The sequence below is a fragment of the Tubulanus polymorphus genome, chromosome 3 (genome assembly GCF_964204645.1).
Source record: "Tubulanus polymorphus chromosome 3, tnTubPoly1.2, whole genome shotgun sequence".
Lineage (NCBI taxonomy): Eukaryota > Metazoa > Nemertea > Palaeonemertea > Tubulaniformes > Tubulanidae > Tubulanus > Tubulanus polymorphus.
Window position 1 is genome coordinate 23,489,790 of NC_134027.1, and position 15,257 is coordinate 23,505,046.

The following is a 15,257-nucleotide window of genomic DNA, read 5'->3' on the forward strand; positions in this document are numbered from 1 at the left end:
CATGTATTGTTATAGAAGTCCCTTGGATAAAGATCATAATGATTTTGAATTAATCATTAGTCAATATTAAATGGTAAATAAAATGGGCTTGCGCCCATCATATTGACCATTTAAGTTAAAGATTTGGGCGTTTGGCTAGATACAAATATGTCAATGGATACCCATGTTAAGGAAATGTGTAAATCCGCCTACGCCGGTCTTTACAAAATTGGACGTATTAGGAAATACTTGGAAAAGACCGGTAGAGCTAAATTAGTTCACGCGTTGGTCATATCTCGACTAGACTTAAGTAAGTGTTCTTAACGGACTACCAGCTAAATCTCTAGCGCCACAATTATCAATATTATTATTATTGTTATTATTATTATTACTATTATTATCATAACTATTATTATTATTATTATTATTATTATTATTATTATTATTATTATTATTATCATTTGAACATTCCATGTTTGTTGTCTTATTGTGTCAATTGGTGTGAATGCGCTAATGCTTGTGCGTCGCTGCCACTATTAGGTAGAAAGAAAGATATGAATAGGAGCGAGAGTTTGTGGTTGCTGTTATCAGACTACCTGCGTGGATGCGCTGCCTCACACATACAAAAAATATCACATCATATAAAGTTTAAAATAATAGATATTCAGCCAACAAACTTGTATGATTATGACGTACGTTTCTACATAGGGAAACCTAAATGTGGCGCAGCCTTGAGCTCTAGCTGGTACAAAACTTTGAGAGGTGTGTAGGTACGTAAGCAGCCCATACATGGGTCGGTGGAATGTTGCGACGTGAAACAACGTTACAATATGTGAACGCCGGGCCATGTGGAGTGCAATGCGTCACTTGGAAGGCAAAAACAAATAAATGAAGGAAGGGTTTAGAGAGAGAAGTTTCATTTCAGCTTTGGAGATAGTAGTGAAGAAAGGGTGCAGAATTAAACGATTGGCTCATAGAAAAGAAAGTGTTCTAGTTATTGTCTCTGAGGGGATTTTATACCAAAAGAAACGGAACCAGGGGGTTAATGTACTCAACATCAGGAAGAATTAAGACACGAAAACCACCAAACCAACACCACCATCAACTTGTGTAAAAACAGAAAAATAATCAAAGATTTAACTGGTTATGCTAGTCAATATCTGGAAATGATGGATAGGACTTTCATCTGTTTTTTTTGGATGCATTAAATGATCTTGAAACCATTGAAGCTAAATTGCAACTCAGGACTCAAAACAAACGAGGTTTCGTTTGTAGGACCAGGTGATAGGAAATTGTCATCGATCTTGCAAATCACTTGCGTCTTCATTTACTTGCGTCTTCATTTGTCCTACATAAATTTACATAAGTTGAACCTTGTTATAAATATATACTGTACACATTTTCTGGTTCCCTGAAGTTCGTTGTAACGAGGTTCTGCTGTATGAGGTTAAGTCCCACATGACGTAGTTGGTCTTGAAATTGATCCAGAGGTATTTGAAGCCATAAACTCATAAGATCATCTATATTGTACCCACTGAGGAACCATATAAAAACAATTGATAATTGAGGAATTTACAGTATTTTATTCAATCTTCAATTCATACAAATGTAGGTTAATGGTTCTCTAAATTCAAAGAGGGCAATTATACATTTCACAGCTACCGGTAGGTCCCTATCGACCTCTTATGATCAGTGTCATGCTCAATTCACTACTTAAACAGAACCGTTTGTTGATATAGTGACCCTTTAAAATGGGCAATTTGACACCCATTCCATGAAACTCACTGAGTTTAAGGACATCCCAATCCAATTCCGCTTTACATCGTATAATCAGGCCTGCCAGTAGTGACCAATTAACCTTCTGAAAGTCATTCCTTAAATTTGACCGTGTCTTCGTTTGACGTGTTCTGACCTCTGAGGAATAATCATTACCTAATCATCGATATCGTATAGGGCTCGCGAAGCTAGATCGCAATTCAGGATCCCTGCATGATTACTACGAGAAATGCATTGCTGGTGTGGCCGCAGACAGCGCAGCCTGTATTTCATTACCAGTTGAACACGCCTTAAACTTGTCACCATAAAAATGGGGCTTTCTCTCGTAATGCTTTCACGCTGCGTTGTTTCCATTCGTTTTGTCGGATCCACAGTTCCTGCGACGTATCCAAACAAGACATCACCGCGGCCCCTTTCCAACACGCGAACTTCGGATCCATATCCTGAAGAGATAATACAGAGTATAGCCATTAGGTATTCAGTAAAAATTCTTAATTCATCATATCCACGTGTGGGTCCATAGTTAAATTAAACCCCTTATTACTTTGGAATTCACTTCAGAGTCAAATCAAACCCACACGACTGAGGGACTAGATTCAGTCAAATTAATCCCAAACGCCTATGGAATTAGATCCATAGTGAAATTAAACCCCACACAACTGTGGAAATGGGTCCAGAGTCAAATTAAATCCTCACTACTATGGAACTGGATCCTGATTCAAATTGAACTCATTTGCCAGTGGAACTGGATCCACAGTGAAACTAAACCTACACAACCGTGGGACTGGGTCCAGGATCATGAGCGGATTCAAAGGCAGAACATTTTAACAAGTAAAGACAATTTTGGGTGAAACATGAGGTGAAACGCCTAGGTGTAAAATACACCCTGAGCGTATGATTTCCGACAACCTTAAACTTTGACCTACATGCCCTAAAATGTTATCATTCTATCTTAAACAATCTATGAGTAAGAGGCCAGAAATGAAAAATAGAAAATGCCTTCCGGTGACCTTGACCTTTGAACTACAGGACCCAAAATCTAATTAATAATTACCCACGGTCTCTTGGAAAACCCATTCATAAGTTTTAAACATGTTATCTTAAACCGTTTACGAGTAAGAGAAATGAAAAATACAAAAATTAAACCGGTGAAGGTTCCAAAGAATTATTGCTCAATGATGCTCATTAAAGGGTGTTTTAGGGGTCGTCAAATTTTGAAAATTACTCGTTTTCGCTGAATGTAAAAGGCATTCTGGACCTTTCGGATTAGGAACTTCTAGAAAATATGTAATTCACATTTTTCTGACTATGTCCTCGAATACAGTGGAATATAGCTTGGATCCGCTTCTGCTTTACGGCAAACCCATGGATTGAGGGGCATCTCCATGGGGCACGGACATAGCTTGATGGTGTTCCAGAACCCTCGGAAACCACACTACAAACCCACCACACCTGCCGGGAGCGAAACAGGGGGTTTGACTTTGAAATCAAAGTGTTGATTGGTGCTCTGAGGATAGCGATGAAAGACGGGTGTTTATTAGCCTACGTGTAGTATCACATCGCGCGCCGCATCTTGTTGCGGGCAGATACCTGAATTAAAGACGCAGATGAAGTTTCTATCTGCGACGCTCACGATGGATATCAACGTGTCAACGACATGCGCTGCCGAGCATATCAAAGTTTACAATATGATATTACAAGGGATCATTTCACTGGTCATTCTTTTCGGTAGCGGTATTTTGATAATTCTCGTCGTTACGAAACCGAATTTGCGCACGAATTTCACTGATTTACTGGTCAGTATGGCAGGCGCCGATCTTACGGCCGGTGTGTACATGTTGTTTGCCACTGTCGGAGGTATTGTCCGATCCTCCTTGAGTAACGTACCGTTTTGTTTTTTGTTGCATTCGTTTGCAACACTTTCCGTTATATCGTCTTGCGTTCACGTGGTGCTGATCGGTATAAACAGACATATGGCCGTCAAGTACCCCATCAAACACAGAAAACACGCCAGATTATACACGTACATCAGTATTTGTGTCGGATGGATGATATCTGTGCTGTTCACGGCGCTGCGTTGTTTGTGGATGGTTAAATCGGGATTTCTAAAAGGTGACGATTGCTGTCACAAGTTCGTTGTTAGCGGAACGGCCTATATTACTACTCTGACCTTCGTACTTTCAGTATCAGTACTTTTATTGTTGATTGTTCACGTGGACATCATTCGACTTTTAGTGTTGAAGAGAAACCGGCAGATAACTCCCGCGATACGTTCTGGGATAACGCAATACACCATGACACGACTGAGGAATACGATCAGAATTTCGGTGATGATTTTCTTGTCGTTCACGATCTGCTGGATGCCGTATCTGGCTGTCGAATGGCACATACGTCTCCACGGCCCGAGCGACACTCTTCTATCCACGAGGTATCTCGTATTTATCATCCTGTTCCTCAATTCGTCGGTCAACCCGATTATCTATACAATATTCAATCCCGATTTCAAGAAAGCGTTTTGGTCAGTTCTGTGTTATTTGAAACGTCGTCGTCAGCATCGGCTGCAGCAGCAGCAAGCCGCACAAATCGAGACTATCGCTCACCCTCCACCTAATGTACGAACCATTAATGTGAGACCATTGTAACTTACGATAAAACTCAAACTTGTGGAGCTGATAACTCAGACCGAGCTACATGGAAGTGGAATCTTTAAAAGTATCACAGGTCAGGGCTCCAAAGAGGCGCAATTTCGCTTCGGAATGAAAATTTTGCTTCGTTTCCCCGCAATTTGACCTCGAACCAAAGGTTTGAAAGATATTTCGGAGCGACAGCAGTTTAGGCATCTCTTGTGGTTATGTACCTAACAGCACCACGCAGTGGTAAGGTGACTATCATTCAGGTGACTATCATTCGGCTTTTATAGCTACCTACGCAGATCGTGACGCCGAACTTGTTTTCTTAAATACCGCCAAATTTATATTTCATGGACTTTTCACGTAAAAAATATTTTATGTATATATTAGATAATTACATTTTTTCTCTCTTCTCTTTATTGTTTATATTGTTCATCCGTTCTGTTTTTTGTTTTCTTTCATTCAAAATCGTGTACTCTTGATTTATGATGAACTACAACATGAACTATAACCGCGATCACGCTAGCACTTTTGGCCCGGCCCAAATCGTCTGCGCCGGATCAGATGTGCTTGTGGCATTGCTACATACGTGCTGTATGAACGGTCCCGAAGATAAAGGTTCTGTATATGCACGTACTTTAATTATTTGAAAATTACACATTGCGTATATATATAATCTAAACATAATGAGTATGTAATCATATTCTGTTATTCTGTGTTTCCAAGTATAGTCTCTCTTTGACGATATGTTTAATAATTTGAAGCCCCTCTCGATATTTATAGTTATATAGTTGATATAATGAACGATTAAACTGATTACGTGGAGCTTGCCGTCGATAGCTCTTCGCCTCGTCATAATAATTACTACCGGTATCTTATTATCAGATAACTTACGATTATAACAATTATAGTTATCTGAGTTGCTGGCCCTAAAATCTCGTGTCAGGTTCGAAGGATGGATCGGTTGTACGTATTGCACTTCTCTCCGATGTACTTCAGAGCGAAACGGGGTTAATCAACGATTAAGAACTGTCGTATCTAGTTACAGGTAATAGTCCCCTAGTAAATACCTACCTAGTTAGTTGCCTAATCGTTGGTGGTAAGCTTTTTATAATCGGATGGGCTTATACCAACCATTCCTGACTGTGGTTTGTGAAAATATCCGATCGTGAAACTAAACCACAGTCAGGTTACTGACTAATACCTACCGACACCACCACCGCCCCCTCCACCACCACGCTGGGGTTAAAATCTTCCCTGGTAAGAATTCCCTGAATGCCATCTCAAAACAAAATTCAACAAATTATTTCATATTCTCACGTTGAACTATCCTTGCTTACAGTGACAATTACTGACAACCGCTAGTAAAAGCTGGCACTTTTTAATCACTTTTGCAAGGTAAAAGTGACACTTTTCTAATCGTTGAAGACCACAGCCCTCGTTCCAAAACATGACAGAAATCATGGATTTTTCATTTTGATTACGTGGGGAAAATGGATGAAATGTCGATGACAGACTTTAATGGACAATACGTTTATACAGGTATTAATCATAGGCATAACACATAATTTTCAAAAGAAATTATAATTCAGGATACCACAAGTCAAAAGTAAGCACTTTTGGAAATTTTTGTGAAAAGTTATCATCTTTAAACAACACTGACTAGGTCAGCAGGTTGACGTGTACTTGAAGGAATCATAAATACATGTTTAGAATCCAGGAAGGTAAGCTGATAATTCCCCGTATCATTCCTAGCACTTAAGAGTTACGTACATCCGGTAATAAGTCTCAATTAGCGCGGCCTACCTACACACTTTCAATCGACACTCATGTCAACACTATGATTTCCCCGTATTTCTACTGAAAAGTCTGATTTCTTTTGCGTTACGGCGTACAGGGATCATTGTACCATTGATGAAACTTCTGGGTGTATTGGAATTTTAGAAAAATAGAATTAGAAAACTGATAATATATTAACAAATACACGGAGCAGTCCCTTCCTTCCGTAGTCAGTCTGTTGACGGCTGGGCTTTTAATCGAACAGCGCCAAAAAAATTGTGGAACGAGCTTCCTGTCAGCGTGTGGTAAAATTTGGGAAGCATCTGAACTGTTTCCTTTTTAATAAGGAAGTATCTCATCATCTGAAAAGCGTTCTGCAAGCCTCATTGTTATCATTAGCGAAAGTGAAAGCTAGTGTTCGGTTAATGTAGTTTATCTGTATCTGTATTTGCACTGTATCTGAATTGTACTTCTTTCATATTCTGTAAAGCGCCTTAAGAGCCTTTAGGCACTCTATAAGTTTTATATAATAATCATATGATGATAATCATTTAAGAAAGACTATTAGCCATGATCAGGCGTACTGCTACAGAATAAATCTAAGATTTATTCATACTAGTATCAAACAAACGGACTGAGTGAGTGATTAAAAAGTTTAAAGGAGAACACGGATTAAAGTGATGCAAAAATAAAGACGAGAAAACACAGGTTGAAAAAAAGGAGCAAAGGCAAATGGCGAACCAAGGGTGATAATACAAGTTGGAGTAATTAGACATTTTTCGCTGAACTATAACCATAACTAACCATAATGCCTGTGCAGCATGCAATGCTTACCTTAGGAGATGTGATCACGTCCATTGTTTCGAGTTGCAGCCTAAAATGACTGGGCATTTGAGTCCAGATACGATACTGAAGCCAACTATTAGCAGACGGTATCGCCGCCATACCGCCGCCTACTACTATTATACAACTATACATTCGCTTCTTCATCTCATCGGAATCTGTGAACGTAACAAGAAAATTTCTAAGAATTTCGAACAGTTTTGAAAATATGTCGAAGCTGGCTTAAGAGATACTGGTATCTATCGTAAGATGAATTCAAATTGTTCCCGAGTTGCACGGTATAGACTCAGCAAATTCGTCAATAGATGGGTTATGAGGCTAGAATTTCTTGATCTGGTCTTGTGCTGAGCCTCGGATATTTCGTGGCTAGTTTTCGCTATCTGTACATAGGCCAACTGGTTGCTTCAGCAAACATTAATCGTAAGATGTGCTTAAAGATGGAAGTCATTTGCTGTAGGTTACTATCAAAATGATAATCATTTCAGTTATACTTTCATACATTTGCAGCAATTTGCCAATTCTTTATCGCCATCATCTAAGCTTAACGTGTGTTCAGGACTTTACCCGAGACATTCTTAATCGAAAATGAACTACAATAACCAAACATTAGACATTTCATCGGCACAGTTTCAAAACCTGACCATCCACATGTGTTCAGGACTTCATCGGAGACGTTTTTTAATAATAAGAATAAGCTATAAACACCAGGCACGCATTAGATATTTCATTAGCATACTTTCAAAACCTGATCATCCACACTTCACTTATGTTCAGGAATTCATCGGAGATGTTTTTAATTGAAAATGAACTACGAACGCTTCTGAACTACAACACGCAATATTTGGTCAGCACATTTTCAAAGTGATTTCCATGTTTCATGATTTCGATCGAAATTGCAAAGATTGTTTCGAGATCTACTAACCACATATATCGATGCTATGAAGAATCGCTTGATCGACGGCCATTAACGGTAACATTTCCTCGTCGACATCCTCGTCATCGTTATCATCATCGTCATCTTCTTCGTCCTCTTCGTCCAAATCGTCGTCGTCTTCGTCGTCGATTTTCGGACGTTTGCTCGGCCGAGCGGAATTCTCCGACGAGTCGATGATCGACGACGGCACGTCGTTCGAGTCGTCGTCGAACGCCGGTTGACTGCTCTGAGTCGTGTCGTCTAACTGCGACCCGGCACCCCCGCCCCCTCCCCCGCTGTTAGTTTGCTCTTTTCTCTTCTGATATCTCACCTGCAGGAAGGAATTGAAAAATTTTTATGACAGGGTTCTTAACCCTTTCAGTGCTGGCTAATTAATACCCTGTAGTGCTGAAGATAATTTGAAAATTCTGAAAAATTCCACCCTAGTGTGTTCAATAACAGGAATAGCACTATAGTGCGTCTACACCGCAGCGCGGCGTATCATTAGTAACTAATATTTCACAATGTTTAACAGGTGCTGCCATCTTTCAATAGAGATAATTAGTAATTACTAATTAAATCAATACACCGCAGTGCGGTGTACTAGCAAAATCCTTCACTGATTCGTACACCGCACTGCGGTTTAGACGCACTGAAAGGGTTAAGGGTTCCCCCAATTTGATTTTCCAGAACTTCACCATACCCAGATTATAAATTTTCCAACCTAGAACAGGCAATGTAGGCCCATTCAAAGTAAGTGTCTATTATCAATACCATCGACATAGTGTTTTCATAAAGTTTGTTATCAAATGTGTAGGAAGACATTTAGGCGTATAGGCTAATTATCTTGCCTTACCCCCTGACTTTTCACTGACTTGATCTGCTAAGGATCCAAACAATTAAAACAGTTCAAATACGTAAGACATACCGGTAGCTGGGAACTGTTCGATTCTACGCATGATCCAGCAATCTCAACAAATTTCCATGACTTGTTCCTAATTTCAAGCTGTTATTTATTTTAGAAAATTCCTCGACTTTTTAAAAGAAAAGGAAATTCCCCGACTATTCCCCGATTTTCAGGTAAGTGGCCACCCTGCCCAAAGTTTTGCAAGACTTCATTAAGAGTAAAGACTTGTAGCCTGAATTACAGTCAGGTCTGTTATGTACTGGGTGCGAACGACACGTATTAGAATACAGGTGAAACCATGGACTTTCGTTTTAGGGTCCATGGTGAAGCGCTGCACCTATACTTATAATGAACAGAACATTTTTTAATGTAAATTAAGAGGATTAGATATCGAAGATAGACAAGATCAAAATCAGGATTAAATTGATCCGAATTAAGCGGAGTTGACTGTAATAAAAATTCTCGCACCTGAGTTCTCTCTAAATAGTCGTCATCGTGGGGGTCATCTGGGTCGCCGCGCGATCGTTCCTGAACGTGGACCAGTTTCGGTCCTTTCAAGCCGAACATATCCGGGAAGAAGTACGCCATCGACACGAGTATCCGTTCGTCGCCGATACTCAGCGTGAATTTGCGGATATACTCGTCTGGGTCTTTCAGCTGGATTTGCTCCTCGAGGATTCCGGATATTTCCTAAAACGATTGAAATAAATGAAATATGAACTGGTAGTTTCACGGCTAACGAGTGCTGCCTGCAGGATTGAAATGAGGACCCTTTCGCGAGTTCAGTTTGAATGTGTTCATTTTGCACTATTCTGTTTAATACCTTGGGTCAAATTTAATCCGAAAATTGTGGAACTGGGTCCAGTTTTGTAAGAGTAATTCTCTGATTCTGAATTAAATTTTTTTGACCCTTTCATTGCTGACTAATTAATTACCTGAAAGTGCTGGGGATAATTTGAACACTAGTTACTAATATTTCACTATGTTTGGCAAGTCCTGCCATCTTTCAAAAGTAACAGTATTTTCTAAGAGTATTTCTCTTAATAAGAAATAGCATTTCAAAGAGTATGCCCCTATAAATTAGAAATAACCTTTCTAAGAGCATTTCTTCGAATTAGAAATAAGATTTTCTCTGAATCAGAAACCGGTGATTTTTGAATATTCAAACGAATCAAGTCCGCGGCCTGACGATGAATTCTAGTCGACCATACCTGGTCCAAGTGGCAGAGTTTCTCTTTCAGTTCCTTCAACGAGAGGATATCGAAACGTCGAATCAAACTGCAGTCTTTATACGGAAACGACACGCGATTGAGCAACCAGAGAAACGTTCGCGATAAATCACTTCCACCGTATTCCATCACAAATCTGAAAGACATTCCGTAAAACTGTATAGACTAGTTACGAGAAAATAGCGGGCTGTTGGCGGTACGCGAAATAACGGGATTTGATTACCGTACAGTTAACAATGAACTTAACATCGCTAACGTTTATTTTCCGTTTCATTTACGTTTTCAACCGAAATTGATGGGCGTTTTGAAAAGAAATTAAACACGTACCGTACATCGTTGCATCGGCTTTAAAACCGTTGCAATCACGTGTACAACGCGTTTCAAACGGAACCATAAACGAGAACGTGACGCGTGGAACACACAAACGATGCATAATTTATGTCAAGGGGTCATTCATTTATTACGTACGCATTAGGGGAGGGGTCAGTGAAATCGCGTACTGTTATGCTTAATGCATATGAAAAAATGGCCGATTTTGCTTACAGAGGGGGAGGGGGTTGAAAAAGTTCAAATTTTATGCGTACGTAATAAATGAATGATCCCCAAGTTAATTCTAAGCTGTACCGTACATGCATTGAAATACAATTTTGGTCATGCAAAATCAATCAAATCAAAGATTCTTCGTTATAAAGCTCCTTTGGTCACATATGGCGCTGCAACAAGACCTCAACTGCACGGATATATAAGAAATTCATCCGGAATTTGCAAATTTTCAGTGTCTTTTGAAATACTCACCTCGTATCTTTATGAGACAGTCCGTCCTCGACGCAACTGACGCTCGTTTTCTGATCGCCGACGTCGATTACGCAAGCGCTGGGAATTCCGGCACCGAACGTCGCGCAGACGGATTCCTGAACGACGAACGCGGCGCTGAATCCTAGTTTGTTCAGCAGAACGTTCATCAGTTCCTTCACGTGGTGTCGGTTGTATATATCGGGAATCAGTAATATCGCTCTGTAGTGCTGTAATATACGCAAATAGAATCGTAAGATTTGGTACTTAACTCTTTGCCAGCCAGGGTGGAAATGACCTATTACTTTCTTGCCAAAACTGTACTCGCTACAGTTGACTCGTTTCTAACCTCTAATGATAGATGGCGAATTAATCGCACAACACCACTTAGTTTAATGCCTGGTACTACAAAAGCAGATTATCATCAGTCATTCGATGCAGTGCATTAATGATGTCATCTATTGAAATGGGGACTCAAAAATACACTGCATTCCATTGTAAATCAACTGACAAATTTCTTGTAAACACACACGACACAAGGACATGCTCGGAAACTTTCAGCTATTTCCGTGTTTCCTGGAGTTGTGTGCGATGGGTTAACTGGTACTATTATGATATAAACAGAATTGATGCGTCCGAATGTGAGAAGCGGTCGTTTGTTTTTTGGCTTACCTTCAGATTATTCAACGGAATATCGAGGTGGTGTTGAATCGCGTCGGCCCAGATCGTTTCGATATCGTGTAATACAGCGGTGATAGAACCACCGGCGCCCTCTCGCAGATTCAACCTGCCGCGACGTATCGGCCAATACAGACGATAGAAATCGCTGGTTCTCACGTGCAACGCCTACAATCAGTTTAATAACCGGTTTATTTCATAATAATAATAATAATAATAATAATAATAATAGTAATAATGTTTATTTTTATATATAGCGTTATTCTCATTACAGACTCGTAACGCTTTACATAAAACAGGATAAGTAATATGATTCAGATATAAAATGATAAAACGATACAGAGCCATTACAACATTTCAATCACAAGTTTCATTAAAAAAGTGAGTTTAAGGCTCTTTTTAAAAATTGACAGTAACTCGCAATCACGAATAGATTTTGGCAATGAGTTCCACAAAGTAGGACTCGCATAACTAAAAGTTTTAGAGCCAATGTTCCTCCGAGGAACTGGTTTACAGATGATTGACCTATCCAAGCTAGAGCGTTTTTCCAATTTCATCTCAGACGAAGTTCCGAACACATGTGAAGTGTGGATGATGAGTTTTTGAGAGTAGTGTGCTGATGTCTGGTGTTTGTAGTTCATTTTCGATTAAAAATGTCTTCTTTTTTTTTATAACCTCAACCCACTGAGCGCCACGCAGGGCATTATTAGCAGGTTCGATGTTTCTTTTTACCAATGGGGAAGAACATAAGAACATTCGACCAAGAAACTCTGACGCTACTAGGATTCGAACCCATAAACCCTGTGGATCGACGAGATCAGTGACCGGCGGCTTAAACCACTCAGCCACTGCGCCTCTCAGTGCGTGTCTTGAAGTCATATGAATTAATGGTGATGAAATGTCAAACGTCTGAGGGGGTTGGGTCCAGGCCGCAGATTGATACGTGCAGAAACACACTTTAACGTTACAACCTTACATCCAATTCAAATTACCTCTTCGCCGATGAAATGTTCTTTGCCGTTAGTTATCGTCCAAGATATCGGAGACTTGACGTCTGTCGATTCGACAGTTCTCATCTGATTGGCCGCGACTATCTGAAGAAATAAACAAAAACCACGTCACGCGTATTTGGTGAAATCAAGGCCTCGATCTTCTGTGACGATCAATGAGTCCATGCGTGGCAAAAGCAGATTTATGAAGATCTTGAATTTAATTCCTCAGTAAAAGGCCTTTATAACGCCACCATTTGTACGGATGAAAAATATGGCCCTATAAAGATTGGTATTTTCACTGAATTTGGGATAGATCGAGCAAATTTGATTCTAGGAAAATTGCCCCCCCCCCCGACAACTGCCCCCCCCCCATGGACAATTGCCCCCCGAACAAAATCCTTTTTGATTTGGATTAACACCACCTAAATACTTAACTTAGAAATTCATTTGTATATTATTGAATATAGATTTATAAGATATAGAATTACTGATGAACTTTAAATCAGTCCTTGTGTAATTATTCTGAAAGATGTTGGCCTTAAGATACAGAAGCATTTGAAAGGATAGCATTAACCCGAACTTTGTACATTCACGCACCTGGAAATCGGGTTTGAGAATACAAGATTGACTACAAGATCAGTTTAAAACACATTGTTCAAAACCAAAACACGGAAACAAACAAACATGCGTGATCTCGAACACATTGTTTCCAAAACCATGCTTCTCGTTTCTCATGCACACAACACAGAAATATGTTTTCTGTCCCCTGTTTCTGTATATCCCAGCATCGTGTGCATTGGGCTTTAATAATTCACAGACAATTTTTCCAAATGGAAATGGTGCCTTTAAAGTCAATAGCCCTATACCATGCCATCATACTGCACAGATGTCGTCAACATTAAGCGGTGACTCGATGACATGTGATCTTGAAATTGCTAAAGAATGTTGCTTTTCGCCGAAAATTGACATCCCAGAACTATGCTTCATAAAGCGTAAAATTAATTCCCAAATACTTCCAAACCGGGAGACGAGAGCTTTTCCAGGTACTGAAGGAACCAAGTACAGATTTTACTCCACCACGAACCTGTTTGATAGGAACCGATTGCCGGAATTCACCGGATTTCGTCGGTCTAGTGAGTAATGCTTCTTCCGCTGACTTTAATCCCTGTTTCATTTGACTGACGCGATCGGAATGCTGTAAAAAATTGGAGCAAGAATTTAAGCGGTTAATGATACAAAAAATGGGATTCCTCCTTTTGTACTTTTGCCGATGTCCGCTCTAGTATAAAGTATTCGCCTACGCTACGGTAGCTATGATGGTGCTGACATGTTGGCATCGTAAGAACGTGCCAGATCTCAGGCTCCCTCGCAGGGATCTGAACCCGATGGCATCGTCAGACTCTGCCACATTCCTCCATCACAGGATTTGAACCTGATGGCATCGTGAGAATTTGCCCCATTTCTTCCATGCGGGGATTCGAACCTCTGATGGCATCATGACTCTGCCATATTCCACCCTCACAAGGATCTGAACCTGATCATGCCTGATGGTAGTCAGTAACCTGTCAGTGGTTTAGTTTCACAAACGGATATTTTCACAAACCACATGGTATAAGCCCATCTGATTATAAAAAGCTTACCACCAACGAATAGGTAACTAACTAGCCTGATGGCATTATGAGACTAAATCCTTTTTTGCAAAAATGACTTACATTGCACTCATTTCGGATGTACCAGTTGTCTTCTTCGGGTTGCAGCGGTTTTTTCTTGAGGTCTTTCTGTTTTCGAGCGATACAGTTCGTTATCTGCAGAGGGAACGGATCCGAAGCCCGTCCGATGTACAAATTATACGAACCGGGATGAATTACTACAATCGCCGATCCCTGCAACGGCTGAAATTTTACAGGAAGAAAAAGTATTTAAGTCGGATGGCTAAAACACTAAATAATTAGTAACTGTAATCGGTATTCGATAGAAATAACCTGGCGCAATTCCGAAGGAGGGGATGCTCTAGCTCCCAAAGGGTCTCCCTACTTCCTTTATAATATTTGTTTACGATATCGGAATGGCCACTTTCCACCCATTTACAAATTTCCTAATTTTTTCTATCAGCTTACACAAAATTCCCATATAAATTTCTACGTGTAAAATGTGATGAATTAATTTTTCATTGAATCACATATTGATAGGAAAACACAAGTGGTCAATAAATAGCACTATCTGTCAGGCTCTGTCAGTACTAAGTAGTGTCAGACTCAAAGGGGATAACCCTTTCTTTCTTTTTGAGAGGCCGAGGCCGAGGGGTCTGCTCTGAAAATTATGGGTCTGTGATTTTTTTCTGTACCTACCTGTAGTGGTGTGTCTGGAGCAGACTGAATGGAAGGTCTTTTTGCGGCAGTCGGTGGCATATTTCAAGTATACTGTTATCAGCCAGCCGCCGGCTCGTATCTATCTTTACTACTATTAGCACTCAGTAAAAAACGTATTTTCAATTTTTTCCATCGCTCAACGACCTTGAGAATTACTGGAGAATATCACTAATAGTCGGATTGTGATCAATACTCTAAAAGCCTTAACTGGATTTAATTATGGATTTCGGTGAAATTGACGCAGTAAAAACCGGGGATACGCCTAGAATAGATTTAGGCCCTTAATGTAGTGTGTAGAGCCATTGGAAAGCCTTAGTAGTTAGCAAGGGACTGGTTTACACTTACGTATACGACTATTTATTTCGATTAC

At 40.0% G+C, this 15,257-nt stretch overlaps 1 protein-coding gene across 1 annotated transcript; it reads right to left on the reverse strand.

Moving 5' to 3' along the window:
* Window positions 1-1,563: 1,563 nt before the first annotated feature.
* On the reverse strand, window positions 1,564-15,022 carry LOC141902547 (actin-related protein 8-like). Its single transcript, XM_074790325.1, has 11 exons — window positions 14,867-15,022; window positions 14,231-14,410; window positions 13,603-13,713; window positions 12,519-12,620; window positions 11,521-11,694; window positions 10,852-11,078; window positions 10,039-10,192; window positions 9,296-9,517; window positions 7,930-8,251; window positions 6,999-7,165; window positions 1,564-2,198 (listed from the first exon to the last, which is right to left on the reverse strand). Exons 1-11 carry the CDS (start codon window positions 14,924-14,926, stop codon window positions 2,055-2,057), a joined length of 1,863 nt encoding a protein of 620 aa, XP_074646426.1. The 5' UTR covers window positions 14,927-15,022; the 3' UTR covers window positions 1,564-2,054.
* Window positions 15,023-15,257: the final 235 nt, after the last annotated feature.

Excerpts from the sequence above, each read along its gene's own strand:
- LOC141902547 (XM_074790325.1), bottom strand. The coding sequence starts at position 14,926 with ATGCCACCGACTGCCGCAAAAAGACCTTCCATTCAGTCTGCTCCAGAC. Across the intron at positions 13,714-14,230 it reads ACATCCGAAATGAGTGCAAT|CATTCCGATCGCGTCAGTCA; the intron begins GTAAGTCATTTT and ends AATTTTTTACAG. Across the intron at positions 12,621-13,602 it reads AATCGGTTCCTATCAAACAG|ATAGTCGCGGCCAATCAGAT; the intron begins GTTCGTGGTGGA and ends TTATTTCTTCAG.